Source organism: Musca autumnalis, unplaced genomic scaffold, assembly GCF_047663935.1.
Source record: "Musca autumnalis isolate F117 unplaced genomic scaffold, ASM4766393v1 scaffold_1, whole genome shotgun sequence".
In the NCBI taxonomy this organism is placed as follows: Eukaryota; Metazoa; Arthropoda; class Insecta; order Diptera; family Muscidae; genus Musca; species Musca autumnalis.
Window position 1 is genome coordinate 88764468 of NW_027411644.1, and position 17609 is coordinate 88782076.

General features: G+C 36.3%; 1 protein-coding gene across 8 annotated transcripts in view; it reads left to right on the top strand.

Annotated features, from left to right (window-relative positions):
* The window catches only part of LOC141402651 (uncharacterized), a 61399-nt gene that overhangs the window by 29579 nt on the left and 14211 nt on the right, over nt 1–17609 (top strand). For 4 of the 8 annotated variants that reach the window (XM_073984369.1, XM_073984349.1, XM_073984413.1 and 1 more), the window contains exons 2-8: nt 1979–2352; nt 2417–2633; nt 5862–5933; nt 12515–12836; nt 12907–14116; nt 14188–14547; nt 14612–15069. In XM_073984369.1, the coding sequence (XP_073840470.1) occupies nt 2169–2352; nt 2417–2633; nt 5862–5933; nt 12515–12836; nt 12907–14116; nt 14188–14547; nt 14612–15069 (2823 nt within the window). In that variant the 5' untranslated portion in view covers nt 1979–2168. The remainder of the gene's footprint in view (nt 1–1978; nt 2353–2416; nt 2634–5861; nt 5934–12514; nt 12837–12906; nt 14117–14187; nt 14548–14611; nt 15070–17609) is intronic. The other 4 variants (XM_073984375.1, XM_073984391.1, XM_073984402.1 and 1 more) reach the window with 1 other exon arrangement.

Below are 17609 nucleotides of genomic sequence, written 5' to 3' on the forward strand. Positions count from 1 at the left end.
AGAATACCACTTTCGAAAGTCCCCTACCTCTAGAAGTTCCCTTTCTATTAAAAAAGTTATCTTAGAGAAGACATATCTAAAGCAGGCCTCTTAAGGAAGTCTTATATCCACACAAGGTCCTTTAGGACCTTTTCTAATTGTAGAGTACCCCTTTTAAAACGTTTTCTGTGTCAAGAAGTCGTCTTGAAAAGGTTTCCTGTCTCCAGAATACCACTTTCGAAAATCTACCTCTAGAAGATACCTTTTTATGAAAAATGTTCTCTTAGCGAGGTTCAAAAGTATTTTACTTCGTTGCATGTCTAAAGAAGTCGTCTTGAAGAGTTTTTCTATCTCTAGAATATCAACAGACAGTAATTCCTTACAGACAAGATATCAGTGCGACTATATCATCAGCATAAACCAAAACCTCAGTTTTCAGCTGGTCGAAACACGCAAAAGTTTTGTTTATTATAATCCGCAAGAGTAGAGAACTACCCGCGGTGTATCTGTGATAACAGTTTACGTATCTGCAAATTGATAATCCTTCTTTTCAGGATCTCATAAATCCATTCCACTTGTTTGGAGAAAATTCCTGTGTTGCTGAGAGCGTTATGGGTGGATTCAAGGTTAATGTATCTTCCCACAGTTTTCTTTCTGCTTTAGTCCAACTTATCGCCACCCGACAGTTGGACCATTTTGAAAAATTTTCGTGGATATTTAATTAAAAATTAATCCAATTTTCTTAGTAGTCTTCATCTCGCTTTTTGTCAGTCGCTGTGAGAACTTCTAAAGTAGACAAGTGAAGTACCGAGTTATGATGTCCCGTAAGATAAATCCGTATTTAATTTGTGTCTTCGATAATTAAATCCGAATTTATTTTAATGGTCATCGAGTTGTGAATCCTCTGATGTTTAACAGTCATTGAAGTTGTTGTTGTTGTGTAGGGATGCAAAGTTTAGTCGTACAGCCCAATTCAACTTTTGTTGCCCGTAGCAATGACCCATCAAGTGTATCGCGCTTTACTTTTGCCAATACAATTTTGCAGATTTATGCTTCAATTAAACAAAATATTCGTCGATGCTTTTGCTCTGCTTTATTTTGAGTTTAACGTTTAGTTGTTCAAGCTTCCAGAGTAGTAGTACAACACAAATTCCAAATACTATTTTGTAAATATTCCATTGTTGTTGATGTTGGTGTTGTTGTGTGTATTTGGATGTTAATTATTTCATTAATTTATAATTGCGCGGGCTATTTTCCGAATGATATCATAGAAATATTTTTAGAAGCCCGTTTGTTTTTTGTTTACTTTAGCGGCAAGGAATTCATGTTCTTCGTTTCAAGCAAACCGACAAACGAAAAACATTTCAATAAACAACAAACAAATTGATATTTATAAAACTTTTTGATTTAATTTTTTTAAGAAATGTTGAAAAATAAAGAGAAGAACACCACACAATCATTGACCTTTGTTTTTAGCAAATCTTGTGCTAATTTTTTCTATGTTTATGGACATTCATCTTTATTAAGTGTTGCCCCAACTCGTGTTCGAAGATAATTCATAAACAAATTTGGAATGGTGGCGGTGTCCTAACCGTTAAGGAAATTCTAATTTACTACACAGATTTTATTGCCATTCTAGAAAGGGAAATATATATACATATATATTTTTTGCAAAAATGGAAGCGGACTTTCATAGCTCTCGACACAAATGTGTGTCATTAGTGTACTATTTCAGTTATATTGTTCCTCTGGATCCAGGCTCAAAAATTCTGCAACCTGTACTGGCTGCGTCCATAAAGAATCAGGAAACATTGGCTGAGGGTATTAGCTCATTCCAGTTTGTAGGACGTTCAACAGTGCCTCAATTCGTCTTTTCGAATAAAACACATTGGCTGATGGTATTAGCTCATTCCAGTTTGTACGATTTTCAACAGTGCCTCAATTCCTCTTGTCGAATAAAAAACAAAGTCTAATATTCATATCCTTCTTCTCCTTTCAGATTTTCTAATTGCTTAAGCAATCGACAAAGAAAGAAAACAAAACGAAATCATGGCAAACTCTATGTGAAAATTGAAGAAATTCCAAACGGTTGTCGTCGTCGTTCCTTCGTTCAGCAAAGAATTTTGTTTGGAAAAGTTCAAAAAAATCAAAAGATCAGAGAAAAATAACTTGAACGAAATAGCAAAAAAATGCCATTGAGTAACAGTACATCGGCACAACAGCTGCGTCCATTAACACTGGCTGGACCAGAACGTGAACCTGTGCAATTTACTGTTAATCTTGTTGGGGCACCGGCTGAAGTTGAACAATTGGTACAGCAAATTAAAACGGTTGCAGAGCAATTTCTCTATCACTGGAAAACATTTCCCATTGGTAAAACGTATATTTTAATGTACTTTTTAAATATATTTAATGTGTGTTTTTTCCTTTCCTTTAGTTCTTCCCCAACCATTATCGGCAGCTGCCCTAACTTTGGGCGGTTCTGGTGGCAACAATGGCTCAAATACTGTGGGTAATCGCAAAACACGTCCCATTAATTTACGTGATTTGTTTATTGCACCACCCTTTGATGAATTGGATGCCGTGGCCACGGATGGTTCTGGCGAACCACGTCGCCTCACCAATTCCCAACTGAAGTCGTTGCGTGAAAATGGGTAAGTAGAAAAAATTTGACTAGAATTTTATTCATCCTTGAAATATGCCACGTTTTTCTTTGTTTTTCCTTTTTGGTTGTTATTTTGAAACATTTTTATTTTTTATGGCTTTCATTTTTTGTTTCTTTTTTGCTTATAAAGGCGCTAATTTTTTTAAACAAACATTTCCTAGAGAAAAAACCATTTAAAATCTAGCGAAATAAATTGGATTTAAAGAAAATTTTCATAATGGCTAAAAGTAATGCTATAATTCTTTATGTTTGATAGGAATCATTACCTTAAAAATAAGCTTTGCAAACAATTATCAAATAAACAACTTTTAGATAAAACTTATTAATACGAGATCAGTTTGATTGCTATCATTCCCTAACTGCCAAGGTAATTACACTGTGCGAAAAAAAAATGACGAGGAAAATCGAGTAGATTATGAAAGTAGCGCTAAAAATATGAGACACGTGTATCGGCGTTTTAAAAGTTTACGTCGGAAAGTAACCAAAATAGGCGGGGCAAGTTCCGCCCATTTTTAATTTTTTCGAAATATTCGAGTTAAGATATCTTTGAATCCTTGCATTTTAGGTATATAGTGTCTTTGGCAACTTTACAGTGGAGTATGTGGGCCATATTTTTGTTAAAAATTTTAACCCTCATGCGGTTCATCAAAGGGGTCTTTTTTGTCCTTTTTTCAAAAAACCTTCAAAAACCCCTTAAAAATGTGATTGTATCAAATCCAAACATTCTACAAAATTGTTCGCCATAAAATTTTACTATAGGTCTCAGAATACACCAAATCTGTAACTCTTGTCTAATCGCCAGGAATCTCTAAAAATGAAAAACACGTTTTAGGGTTAAAGTCGGACTTCATCTGAGTTTATTCAAAATTGTCCCACAAAACATAATTTTAGAGAGATGATGTCAGAGACAAAAATATTCTTCGTCAAATTTCATTATGGGTCACCAAAGAAATAAAATGTCTATTTACATTTTATAGCATGAAAATATCAGTATCAATTTTGCTGAAAAAATATGAAAATATTTCCCAATTTTTTTGATGAAAAATTTTTCCTTCTTTTTTCGAGTTGGTACATGGAAGCAATATGAAACTTGGTTATAAGTGAAAAGTGTTAAAGGATGAAAAATTCTTCACAAAATTTCACTATGAGTTTCAAAATAAACTATATATCTATGTATACTATTTCCTTAAAAAATTAGATTACAAATTTATAAATATTAGGATGAAATTACATGTTTTAATTTTGGATTGTTAATTTTACATAATTCCATACTGGATCAAAATCTAGCAAAATCCTTTACTTTTTGGGAATATTGTTAAAGAAAGAAATGTTTCAAATGAAATTTCATTATGGGTCTCTGAATAAAATAAATCTGTAACCATAGCATATAACATTCTTAGCAGCACTTGTTTTTGATATATATGTTTTAGGGCCATATTTCCCAATTTTCATAAATAAATATCATATTGATGGTTTTTCGTTGTGAATTCATACAGAAGGTGTTGTACGTTTCATTCATAATGCTTTTGAAATATTTGTGGTGCATATATATTTGGAATATAAAAAAATACACATTGGACCTGCCCAAATTGCGTACTTTTAGTACTTTCAACTTAAATTCCGTAGTTTGGATAAGCCGTTGGTTGCTTATATTGTAACTGAAAATAAATTAGAGATCTACGGCTATGGTCAAGTGAAAATATAGGTGTCATATGGGCTCTCAAAAGCACAATTTGGTGTGGTCCAAAAAACGACAATGATGGGACTAACTTCTACTTTGGTGGCATTTACGGAATTAACACTAGCATTTGACATAAACAGCTGTATCATGAATGACCATAAAGAACCCAGTTACGATATAGTCATTTATGTCAATTTCTAAGGTTTATTCCGTAAATGCCACCAAAGTAGAAGTTAGTCCCATCATTGTAGTTTTTTGGACCACACCAAATTGTGCATTTCAGAGCCCATATGACACCTATATTTTCACTTGACCATAGCCGTAGACCTCTAATTTATTTTCAGTTACAATATAAGCAACCAACGGTTTTTGAAGGTTTTTTGAAAAAACGACAAAAAAGACCCCTTTGATGAACCGCATGAGGGTTAAAATTTTTAACAAAAATATTGCCCACATACACCTCTGTAAAGTTGCCAATGACACTATATACCTAAAATGCAAGGATTCAAAGATATCTTAACTCGAATATTTCGAAAAAATTAAAAATGGGCGGAACTTTTGGTTACTTTCCGACGTAAACTTTTAAAACGCCGATACACGTGTCTCATATTTTTAGCTCTACTTTCATAATCTACTCGATTTTTTCCATCATTTTGAAAAAAATTGAATTTTGTTGCACAGTGTTATTAACGTACATATATGAAAAAAGATTATTTTCAGGTTAGGTTGAATTGCATTCCCAAAATCTGTATCGTTGTAGACAAATCTTGATAGATTATAGCTTAATTACTTACATACATTCGGCTTGCTATAGGCGGGTTAGAACATGTATTAATTGAAAATATTTTAGTGAGCCTTTTTTTGGCCTTCGAACTAAGGAAATCTTCTTAATTGCAATCACAAGACGTCAGCAAAATGTATCGTGAAAGATTACCTTTCAGAGTTTGCTACGTCCTTTCACTCATTCACAGTAAAGATTAAATTTTAAACTACAAATGCTTCCACACAGCAGATCAATAAATAAATTTTAGATTATAATTTTTCTGCATTATATATAATTAATATTTTTTATTTTATTATTATTATTTAATTAGCAGTTCGCTAATTCTTACTTAAAAATTTATTTTATTTTTCAAAATTTAAAATAATTCAAATTATTCTAATTTTAAAATGCTTCACCAATTGCATGCGAATTGTATACACTTCATCATCATTCATACATCAACACCGGCATTAATATCATCTCACCCCACTCCACTCCACCTCATCTCGCTTTCACCATCACCCACCACCATTCTTCATTACATCACCATTTATCTAATCATCATTTACTTTCAAACAATACTGAACTGAAAAATTATATATAAAAAATCATATTCTCTTTTTATATATGAAAAAAAAAACTAAATCACAACAACTACAACAATCAATCCGTATTGTCTATCTGTATTCTTAATTTGCATTAACAACAAATTTAATACCACCAATCCGAAAAAAAATCAAAAAACAAACAAAAATTAACAACAAATCAAATAGCTTACAAAAGGACAAATATGGAAAACCCAAGAAATTAACTTTGGAACAATTGGAAACCATACGTAAAAATGGGTAAATACAACAACAAATAACAAAACTAATTAAATGAAACAAAAAAATAGATGATAAATAAAATATAACTACTTTTATTAAACCATACACAAACAAAAACAAATGGAAAAATAAATGTTTAATTATTTCCTTCCCCCCATATACATAAATGTTTTATAGATAATTATTTTTGTTTGTAATTAATTATAAACAATGTTTTTATGTTTTTTATAATATAAATTAATGTTAGATTTTTGTTAATAATTATGTTTTCAAAATATATAATAGATGGTATAATAATTATGATCTTAGTTGGTCATTAACTTGGTTTAAATATTCAAATAGCCCCCAACAAATTCAATTATCAAAGTCTTGGGAAGATTTAATGGGAAATAAACAATGAAAACTACCACCTTGAAGCGACACGAAAATGTCGAAAAACATATTACTTATAATAACAATAAAAACCTCCAACCATTGTAATTCTATTAGAAGTGTCACGCTATTTAAGCAATAGGTCACATATGAATGGATGCCTGTCTGTGCCTGCTCCTCTACAATACTCCGCCTTGTGGAGTGCCCCTAGTGTCAGACTTTTCCCCGTATGTGATTTAATTATCTTGCTCCTTAGCATTTCGTCAATTCACTTGATTATTGTAGACGGTGCGCCTTAACTAATTTTAAATGAATGGTGCTTACACCTGGGAAGTTTTTGCGGATTCTGAAACTACATTGTTCATAGATGAGAAAAATCAAAAAACGAAAAAAAAATCGGCGGAGGGATTTTCAAATAAATCGCGGTAAAAGTTCAAATTTTTAGGGTTTTATTATGTTTTCAAGATCTTGCTCGGAAACCGCATGCCCTATCGAAATGGGATTAGAGCAAATCTTATAGCAGTGAAAATTCTCTACAAGATTGACCATAATGTTATTACCGTAGGTTTTACCATTTTTGAGATATAGAAATTCAAATTGGGACAGCCGTGACGTCTGGAACAGCCGTGACGTCTCCTTCAATAAAGTTAGAGGGGAACAGTTAGGTTAGGTTGAAAAGAGGGGTGATGCAGGATCACCACATGTCCGTGTAGACATACACTTACGCCATAAAGTAGGCCTGTTGTGCGCTCTAATTTGCGGTCAGGATGAGGTTGTAAATTTTGTGTATGAATTAGTTAAAATTCCTGATTTTTCTATTGACGTTAGTCTAAGATTTCTGTCATGTTCACATAGTCTCTTAATGTTTTGAGCTCGATTGTGCTGATATGGTCGAGACCTTGTATTACGTCGCTCCCTAGTAGCTGTTTTCTCGGGTTTGTGAAGGCCTGGCAATGACAGAGGTAGTGTTCCAACGTTTCGTCGTCCTCTCTGCATGCTCTGCATTCACTGCAGAGGTGCGCTAGTAGACCCAGGTGCGCTTGTAGACCCAGGTGTCCTGTAAGGAAACCCGTCAGTCTACTAATGTCTTTTTCACTTAGTAAAAGTAGTCCCTTTGTTTTGCCCTCGTCTGGGTTCCCCCATAGGATTTTTGTGTTTTTTCCCTTGTCTTCTCTATCCAGAGGGATATATGTGCATCTTTTGTCCATGCCTTTAGACTGTATGCATTCCAAGACAGTTCTAGATTTCACTGTCTAGGCCGTTATAGCCGTTACCCAGCAAAATTTATTTGAAGTTGTTCCTTGTGAAGTAGTGATTGAATAGCTTTTTTGAAGCAGTCCACGCAGAGTCATGAAAAATGCAGTCCGTTCTTCACATTATGACAATGTCCGATTTGAATCCATTTCATAAATTTTTCACATTTTATAAATTTCAAAATTTTGCAAAAAAAAAAAACTTAAAAAGACAAAGAACTTAATTTGTTTCTTGTTAATTATAATAACAGCAATATGTTTGCATCCATAAAAAGTAATTTGTATACAAAAAATAATAAAAGTGATTTCGAACTACATCTTTGTTTGTAGCCAAAGAAGTAGTTGAATCATATGTTGTTGTGATTTATTCACTACAAAGAACTAATGCAAAATGTGTGCTTAAGAAGCAAATTAGACAGTATCCTCACTGCACCATGCCCTTGTAAAAATCATGACTTCTTTCACGTAAAAAGATGTAGTCCGGAATCACTTGCACTCATGATTCAACTAATTCTTTGGCTACAAACATTTTGCTGGGTATAGCCGTGATGGCTGTTTTGCTGTCCTTAAGGATGTTCGCAGTGGAAGGCTTTGTGTGAGTGTCAAACCAGTTCAGACACTCTGTTATCGCTCGGACTTCCGCCTGAAGAATCGTATTATGATCCGGCAGTCGAAGGGAGATTTTCGTTTCCGGTTCCATTATAGCTTCCAGCGGGAATTTGTGCTAGAGTTCCATCGATCCACATGTCTCTGTCTGGTATTGAAACTTCACACAAAGCTACTTCACTAGTTTCAGGTATGCGGTCTTATACTATTTGGTTTATAGATTCACCCGTAGTGACCTTTAGTATGTTTTGGTGGTATGTTTGGTGGTCTCTACTGATCCACTCGCTCTTCGACTTTAGCCTTGTAGCTGCGATGGCTGCCTCATACCTTACCTGAATTTCTATTGGGTGTATAAACAAAATAGTTTCAGAGCCCTAGTCGGTGTAGTCCTCATTGCCCCGCTAATGCTTAGGCAACATGTTCTTTGGACTTTTTGCAATATCTTCACATTGTATTTTTTGTCCATAGCTGTCCACCATACAACAGACGCGTATGTTAAGATTGGTCTAATTATAGCCAGTGTGTCATCCTAGGATTGAAACCCCATTTTGAGCCTATTGCCCTTCTACATGTTGACCAACATGTTTGTGCCTTGTCGGCCCTTTCTTGAATATGGTCTTACCAATTTAGTTTCCAATCCAGAATTACTCCTAGGTATTTAACTGTGCGGGAAATATTCATTGTCCTATTTAGGAAAACTGGTTCCTCGAAGTTACCCACTTTCGTTTTCCTCGTAAATAGACATTTCCGTTTTTTCCGGGTTAACGTTCAGACCTCTCGATCTGGCCCAGTTGTATGCAATTTTGAGAGCTGTTTCTGCTCTTCTGCAAAGTATATTCGGGTTCTTTCCCCTTAGAAGTATTATAACGTCGTCTGCCTAGCAGACTGGGAAACAGTAGTAGTAGTAGTTTTTTTTTTTTTTGTAAAATACACAGGTTTTAGCCTTATCTACATGAGAGGCGGCTAAGGTGGTATAGTACAACACACCGGTCAGTCCTAAAACCTTATTCTTGTGTATCAAGGCTCCTACCGGTATGCTGAACTTTGGACCATGTGGCTAGTATCTGCTCTTGCGTCTGTCACAGATGGAGGAAGTAGATGGCTTGACTTTTCGACTTCATGGTGACTTCTTCGATGAATGATGTGCCTATTAAATTGATCCTAGCCCTCTACATCGATGTAGGTGGTTATCTTCATGACAAATTATGAGAAGCCGGCGAAGTAAGTCATGGATTTGCCTTCATAATGACTTTTCGAGGATGGATGTGGCTCTTAATTTGATCTAGCACTTTTCACCGATGCCCATCTACTCCTACAGAATTTAATGTTTCCATTGGTTCCACATTATTGCCGGTAGAGACCGTTGAGTCGGATCGACCAACCGTTGGCTTCCTGTAAAGCATCATTTGTTGGGCAGCTGCGTTTGGAACAGTGGTCTTCTGGGAGGCTCCGCTGTGAGTTTGGCCTAGCTGTAAGTTATGGCCCTTAAGTGCGCTGTGAGTGATGCCTCTGTCTCTGAGAAGAAAAACCGAGGTTACCAATACTGCGGGACTTCTTGGTTAAGAGGGTGGTTCTTATAAATTTTTCAAGTATTACTTTTCCCTCTCTTTTTATACCCTCAGCATTTATGCTAACGAGGGTATATACACTTGTATATACACTTTCATACGGGCAAAATGTGCCTCATCGAAATAATGGTTTTAGACCCCAAGTATGTTTGGACGAAATGTGTTTCAGACAATTTGGAGTCGATTTAGCAATGTCCGTCAGTCTGTCTTCTTGGCTGGCTGGAGCGCACAATAACCCTTGAACGGATCAACCTATTCGGTCCAAAATTTGGCTTTCGTAATATTTTGTCCAAACTTAGTTTAAGTTCAAAGACAGACAAAATTTTGGAAAAGTTCAGTTTAGGACTCCCCCTCGAATCGCTTTTTGTTTTAACAACTTGTATTCACTGCCCCCCATACGACGGTGCAAGTTTCATCAGGGGCAAGTCCATACTTCCTGAGAAAATATCCTGAAAGTTGCAAAAAAAACCCCTATGACACCGTGTGTAGTGGTTGGAGCGCAAGATTACTCTCGAACGGATCTGCCGATTCGGTCCAAAATGTGGCGGTCGTAATATTCTGTGCAAACTTAGTTTAAGTTGGAAGATAAGCCATATAGGTTCACTGCTTCAGGTACCTCCCCCACAAAGGTTCAAAAATGTTTGGAAAAATTGTTGGCACGATAACTCTTGATTGATGGAGTAACCGATTTGGTTCATACTTTACACATCCTAATATATCTACCAGATATATATCAGGTTCGAATATAGACTATATTTGTCCACTCCTTCGGGCACCTCCCACACAAAATTTCGGAAAAGTTCACTTTAAGGCCTGCTTTCGAATCGCTCTGATTTTTGTTGAAGCAACTTGCATTCGCTGCCTCAATTACGACAATAAAAGTTTTTTCAGGGGCTATTGCATACTTCTTGACAAAACAGCCCGACAATTGTAAAAAAAAAACACTTATGGCACCACATGTTGTGGCAAGAGAGCTCGAACCGAATACTGTGTCCGTCCAAACTTTGGATATCGTAATATTTTTTTAAATATTTGGTGAAATTCGAAGGTGGTGCTTATAGATCCACTTTTCCGGTACCTCCCCCACAAAAGTTCGAAAATATTCGCTAAAATGGTTCGCGAGATATCTCATAAACGTAGCAACCGATTTGTTCTAAAGTTTTGATCTCTAAATATTTTGCCCAAACTTAGTTTATGTTCGAATGTGGGCCCTATCGGTCCAGTCCTTGGGGGTACCACCCACACAGATGTTCAAGATTTTTGTGTGGTTGTGGGCCTGTTCTAGGATCCTTGGGAAATTTCAACTTAAGTTTTTTCAAGTGGCCCTGTTTACAGAGATAATACGTTTTTCGTCGTATGGTACAAAAGTCCTATCTATCGATACCCCCCGCAAATATTTGAGCTTTATTTTATCATTCATACGCCCAAAATGTTGAAAACCCCCCTTAATAAATAAGTTTTATTTTGGAAAAAAAGTGTTGAAATCCACACAGGCTGAGGGTATATCTCTGTCGGCAAAGTCGACTGATATTTTTTTACTTGTTCTTACTGAATAAGGTTACCTACCTACAAATTACAATGTCCTTCAATATCGCATTTTTCTCTTTGCTGCCACGGTGCGGAAGCGATTGGAGGCTGAGGTCAAACATGGCATGATATCCATGTGATATTTTTATGTTGAGGATGCTGAGGTCAACCATGGCATGACCCCCCTTTACTATGGCAAGAACTCGACAACTAAAGCATGGCCGTTGTTACGCTGTTTGGCCGAAACTTTCTAACGTTTATTGCGTTTTCAAAATCCAATCCGATTTTAAAATTTTTTGTATAAATCGCTTTTTAGCCACAATATTGAGTTGGTAAAGTTTTTTTCGACGACAGGATCACAATTGTGGCACTTAGAGAATTTTCATGAAAATGCACATACAAATTACTATGGAAACAAAGATCGCTAGGTTGGCACGGGTTAACCTTAACCGATCGCCATTACATTTCATATATAAGATTTTTCGATCGAAAAGAAAAAAAAATGCGAGGTAGGAGTTCCTCCAAAAAAAAAACACATTTTTGTTTTTTTTTATCACTCTAGTGTACATAACTGCTTTTAACCATAAGGCTAAGGATATTAATACAGAATTTAGTTAATATTTTAATATGTTTTAAATAGGAATTTCAGTTCAAAGATTCATTGGAAGTATAATTATATGCGTATTTACAATTTTTATGCATGCAAACCACACAAAAGACAATTTTTTAAATTCCATTTTTAAATCTTTTTATCCTTTTGTATGTTAGATTTTTTTGTGTAATTGTTTATATGTTTCTTTTTTGTTCTAAGTGTGTATTATTATTACTAATACAACTAAACTTGCATATTTAGAAAGATTCTTTAAACTTTTCCGGGGCTAGGGAGTTAAGGTAGTGTCAATGTCAAGAATCAATCTTGAGTTACCTCTCTTTGGCTTGACTCTCCAGCCCCCCTCTAACTAACACTTACTGCCAACCCCAAAATCTAACCACTTACCATCCTAACCAAACCACCATTTCCGTTATAGAAAAAAATCTCAGGCTATAAAATCTCTCTCATTGTTATTTCATGTTGACATTATTTGTTTTCTTATTAATTATTTGTTGTAAAATTATTGCTTAAAACTAATTCGCAAAAAATTATATGCTTGAGCAGCAGAGCTTTAACCATCATGCATGCTAGAATAATCTTTTCACATTTGATGTCATCCCTTTAAGTATACCCAATTTTACAAGTGTCAATAAATATTTTCTTGTTTGTCTTTTTTAACAGAGAATTTAATGTGCCTAGTCTACACTTTCCGGGTCAGGTCCACAAGTGGCGTTTGTCACAACTGCTGCAAAAGGGAACATTGCGGGCCCATGATTCCTTTCTCAGCGATTTGGCTTTGGCAGCTAGATTTTTGGTAATCACCGCTCGTGGACGTATATTCTCACATTTCTTCTCCGTTTATCATGCCATTCATGCCCTTCTGCATGGGCTTATCAAATTGGTTGATATGTTAATTGGAGTGCCAGCATTGCTCGCCCATAATTTGGATTATAAAATCAAAGAGGAGAGATGTCGTTTTTTAATTGCCGAACTTGTGTGTAGGGTAAGCGACCACCAACCCCATTTCTTTACCTCAATTTTTATTTTTATTTTTTCTTTTCTCTTGCTTCTAGCCCGAATTTGAAGATTGCTTGGATGGCCTTTGCTCATATGTACGCAAAATGTTGCGTCGAGCCACAATGGAGAAATTCGACTTCAACAGCTGTGAAAGTACCCAGCCTGTGCCATATCTATTCCTCACACCCAAAGGTCAAGAAATCGATTTACGTCTCTTTTGTCGCGATATCATGCGCAAGGCATTGCCTATTTTAATTGGCATTTTGGAACGTGAAACCCGTGGTTGGTTTTTACATTTCCGTGAACGTTTGATAGGCGAACTAAGAGATAAAAAATTGACCGATAAGGAGATTGAGGAGGAAGTCAATGAGGCCGTTATGAAGGAATATCTGCAGAGAGTCTATACCTCGATTATGAATAATCCCAAATTGGCAGAATTGGGTCATGGTATCCCAGAGTTGTTGGTACAACAGGCCCAGGCTGTGGTTATAATGTACAAGGCTGTGGAGAAGGTACAAAATGATATAAAACGTTCTCGAGAAGATCATGAAAAATGTTTGGCCAATGACCATGCTGTGCTGTCGCGGGTGGCACCATGGTTAAGGGCCAAATTAAGGCATGCAGAACAGTCGAAACTTTCAAAATCAGCCTGGTCGGCCCATGAGGAGGCCTTAAAAATGTGTACCAAGCAAAATTTACATCAAACCGCCTATTTCCTCAGTCGTGACTTGGCCTTTATGAAGGAACGTGAACCGGTTCTCTTGAAGGAGTTGAAAAATGCCAAAACTCCCACCAGGAGTTTTCAGTGGGCCTGTCGCATTTGGTCACCCAAATCATGGATAATCAAACGCAATTTTCAAGGACAATCGGACGTTATACCCACGGTAATAAGTCAACAGGCCACGTCCATTGTTACACCACGTTCAGATCCCTCGCAGCCGGTATTTTTGGTGGAAAAGGAAATCATAAGGACCACAAGTACTCGCTGGCCCTTCTGGCGCCTATTGAATCTCATGCAACGAACCTGGTGTTGGACCTGGAATATGATGTTTTTGTTGGGCATTTTAGTGCCCTGGTGTAGCCCCCTGAGTCTAAGAGCCCTATTCTGTGTTAAGCCTTTCATGCCTGATTTAGAGCTATCGCAAATCAATGGAACTCTATTTCCGCGCAAGACAAGCATAACGCAGACTATGGCTTCAAGGTTAATAGAGCTATGGCGTCACATATCAAAGTCAAGGACTCATTTTGAAACGGAACCGGATACAGGTAAATAAATATTCCTAATAAATCTCCATTACTTATTAGGACAACTAATACCCTCTTCCATCCATCTCTAGGCTTTATTGGCAAGGGGTTTACTCGCAACTTGAATCGTGTTTGGAATTACTTTGTAAAAGGCTTCCTGGGGACGGTGGTCATATTGTTTGCCTTTCCACTGCTTTGTTTGGCCACCAGTTTCTTGAGCATTGTACTTGCCTTAACTGCCCCCCTATGGATTCCCGTCTTCACCATACTCTTACACATATATATGATATTAATCTATGATCTCGATTCGCCGGATAATACTCGTAATCGTTATTGTATACTATTGGAGGCATTAATATGGAATATTCTAATACAGGGTTGTATACAACCCATTGTGGCTGTGTTTGTGGCCAGTGTGGTGTGTCCCTTGGTATCGGGTATAATATTAATCGGTAAGAAACCAGAGATTCCAAAAAAGACAACAACATTCCATTCATTAATATCTTTCCTTTTCAGTTGGTGTCATCCGTTACTCGCTGCGCCTCTTTTGGGATTCCCTAACCTTCCATTTATTCATTAAGAAATGTGGCCGTATACCAGCCTCGGATAGTTTAGTCGTAAAACGTATTGCTGGTCCTGGCTTAGCTTTAGATTACTATTTTGTTATACGCCCTGAACAGGCTTTGGCCGCTTTTGAGGCTAAAATGGAATTGGATGAATTGCAGGCCTATCAACATGCCATGGAACGTATTATTTTGACACCACAAAAGGACTTTTCACAATTTGTAGAGGCTTGTTTTGGGCCCTTTTCGGCCCAACTTTCTAAGACGGGGCCCTATTTGGCATTGGATCGTGAGGCCCAAGATTTGACAGCGACTCTACATGAAAAGTTGGAGAAACGACGCCGTGAATTACAGACAAATTTAACGTCTCAGGTGAAATCGCGCATTAAATTAACCACAAAGGAATTAAAGGTAGGAAATGGAATTTGAATTGTTTTCCCTACGTGCACGAGACCACTTAAGGTGGTCTCCTATAGAACGAAGTCCCCTTTAAAATGTTTTCTATAGGAAGTGGACCCCTTGAATTGGTCTTCTATATAAAGAAGCCCCCTTAAAGTCGTATTTTATAAAGGAAGACCCCTTAAAATGGCTTTCTACGAAATGTGTACCCTTTAAGTAGTAATCTATAGAAAGAAGACCCAGTAAAAATGTCTCCTATAGAATGAGAACCGACTTAAAATGGTTTCCTTTAGAGTGGCCTTTTAAGTAGTCTTAAAGTGGTTTTCTGTTGAAAAAAGACACCATAAAGTCGTCTTCTATAGAAAGAAAATCGTATAAAGTGGTCTTCTATAGAAAGAAACCCCCTTAAAGTGGTCTTCTATAAAAAGAAGACCCCTTAAAATGGCCTTCTATAGAATGTATACCCCTTAAAATGACATTCTATATAAAGTATACCTTTTAAAGTGGTCTTCTATAGGAAGCAGGGAGGTTTACTATAGAAAGAAAACCCTTTAAGTGGTCGTCTATAGAAAGAATGCCCCTTAAAGTGGTCTTCTGTAGATTGAAGACCCCTTCATGTAGTCTTCTACAGAAATCAGCAGTGCGATTATCTAACCAAATTTTTAAGTTACCGGCAATTGTCGGTAAAATTAAATTGCTCATTATTTCGGTAATTACCGATTTTTTTCGGTAAGTTTTACAAATAAAAAGCAGTCTTAAAGCTCTACCGATAGTAAGAGTGTTGTCAATTTTTCATTCATAATTTTACGTTTAAATTTTACCGATTTTTGTCGGTAACTCAAAAAATGTGTTAGAGAATCGCACTACAGACCCCTTATAGTGGTTTTGTATAGAAAGAGGAACCCGTAAAGTGGTCTTCTGCACAAAGAAGACACTCTAAAGTAACCTTCTGTTGAATTAAGACCCCTTCAAATGGTATTCTATAGAAAACAGAACCCTTAAAAATGGTTTTCTATAGAAAAAAGATATCTTAAAGTGGTCTTCTATAGAAAGTTGGCATCTTAAAGAGGTTTCCTATAGAAAGAAGACCCTTAAACTGGTCTCCTATGGAAAGCAGGCCCCTAAAGTGTTTTTCTATGGCAATAGGACCCCCTAAAGTGGCCTTCTATAGAAAGCAGACCCCTTAAAATGGGTTTCTATAGCAAGAAGGCCCCTTTAAGTGGTCTTCTATAGAAAGTTGACCGCTTAAAGTATTATTCTCTAGAAAGAAGACCCCGAAAAAATGTCTCCTATAGAATGGGAACCCCCTTAAAATGGTTTCCTATAGAAAAAATACCCTTTTAAGTGGCATACTAAAGAAAGCAGAACCTTAAAATGGTCTTCTATAGAAAGCAGCCCCCTTAAAGTAATTTTCTATAGTAGGAAGGCCCCTTAAAGTGGTCTTCTATAGAAAGCAGGACCCTTTATATGGTTTTCTATATAATGATGACCCCTTTAAGTGGTGTTCTATAGACAGAAGACCCCTTAAAGTTGCACTCTATAGAAAGAAGGCTCATTAAAGTGGTATTCTGTATAATGAAGGCCCCTTCAAATGGTCCCCTATAGAAAAAAGACCCCTTAAAATGGTCTTCTATAGAATGAAGACCACTTCAAGTGTTCTTCTGTAGAAAGATAACCCCTTAAAGTAGTATTCTATAGAAATAAGACACCCTTAAAATGGTTTCTTATAGAAAAAAAATCTTTTAATTGGCCTTCTAAAGAAAAGAGAACACTTTAAATAATTTTCTGTAGAAAGAAGACGCCTTGAAATGTTCGTCTGCAGAAAGAAGACCTCCTCAATTGGTCTTCTATAGAAAGAAACCCCCTTAAATTATTCTTATATAGGAGGAAAGTAAACCCCCTAAAGTGTTCTATAAAAAGAGGACCCTTTGCAGTGACCTTCTGTAGAAAGAAAACCCCTTAAATTGGCATTCTGTAGAAAAAATACATCTTAAATTGATTTTCTATAGAAAGAAGACCTGTTATAGTGGTCTCCTATAGAATGAAGATCCCTTAAAGTTGTCTTCTAAAGAAAGCAGACCCTATTGAAAGAAGACCCGCTAATGGTGTCTTCTGAAAAATTACCCAGTGAAGTGGTCTCCTATAGAAGGAAACCCCTCGAAGTTGTTCCTATAAAAAGAAAAATCCCTAATGTGGTCTTCTATAGAATGAAGACATTTATAAGTGGTCCTCTTCTGAGAGAGAAGGTCCCTTAAAGTGGTATTCTATAGAAAGAACACAACTCAAATATGTTTTCTAAATAATGAAGAAACCTTAAAATAGTCGTCTTTTAGAAAAAGGCGACAGAAGTGAAAGGAGAATCCTTAAAGTTTTATTCTATAGAAGGAAGGCCCCTTAAAGTTGTCTTATTTAAAAAAGCGACATCCTTCTGTTGAAAGAGGAAACCTTGAAATGATTGCCTACAGAACGTAGACCCTTTAAAGAGGTTTCTAAAGAAAGGAGGAGTAGATTTTCTTTAGAAAAAGTGGTATTCTCTAGAACGAGGATCCCTT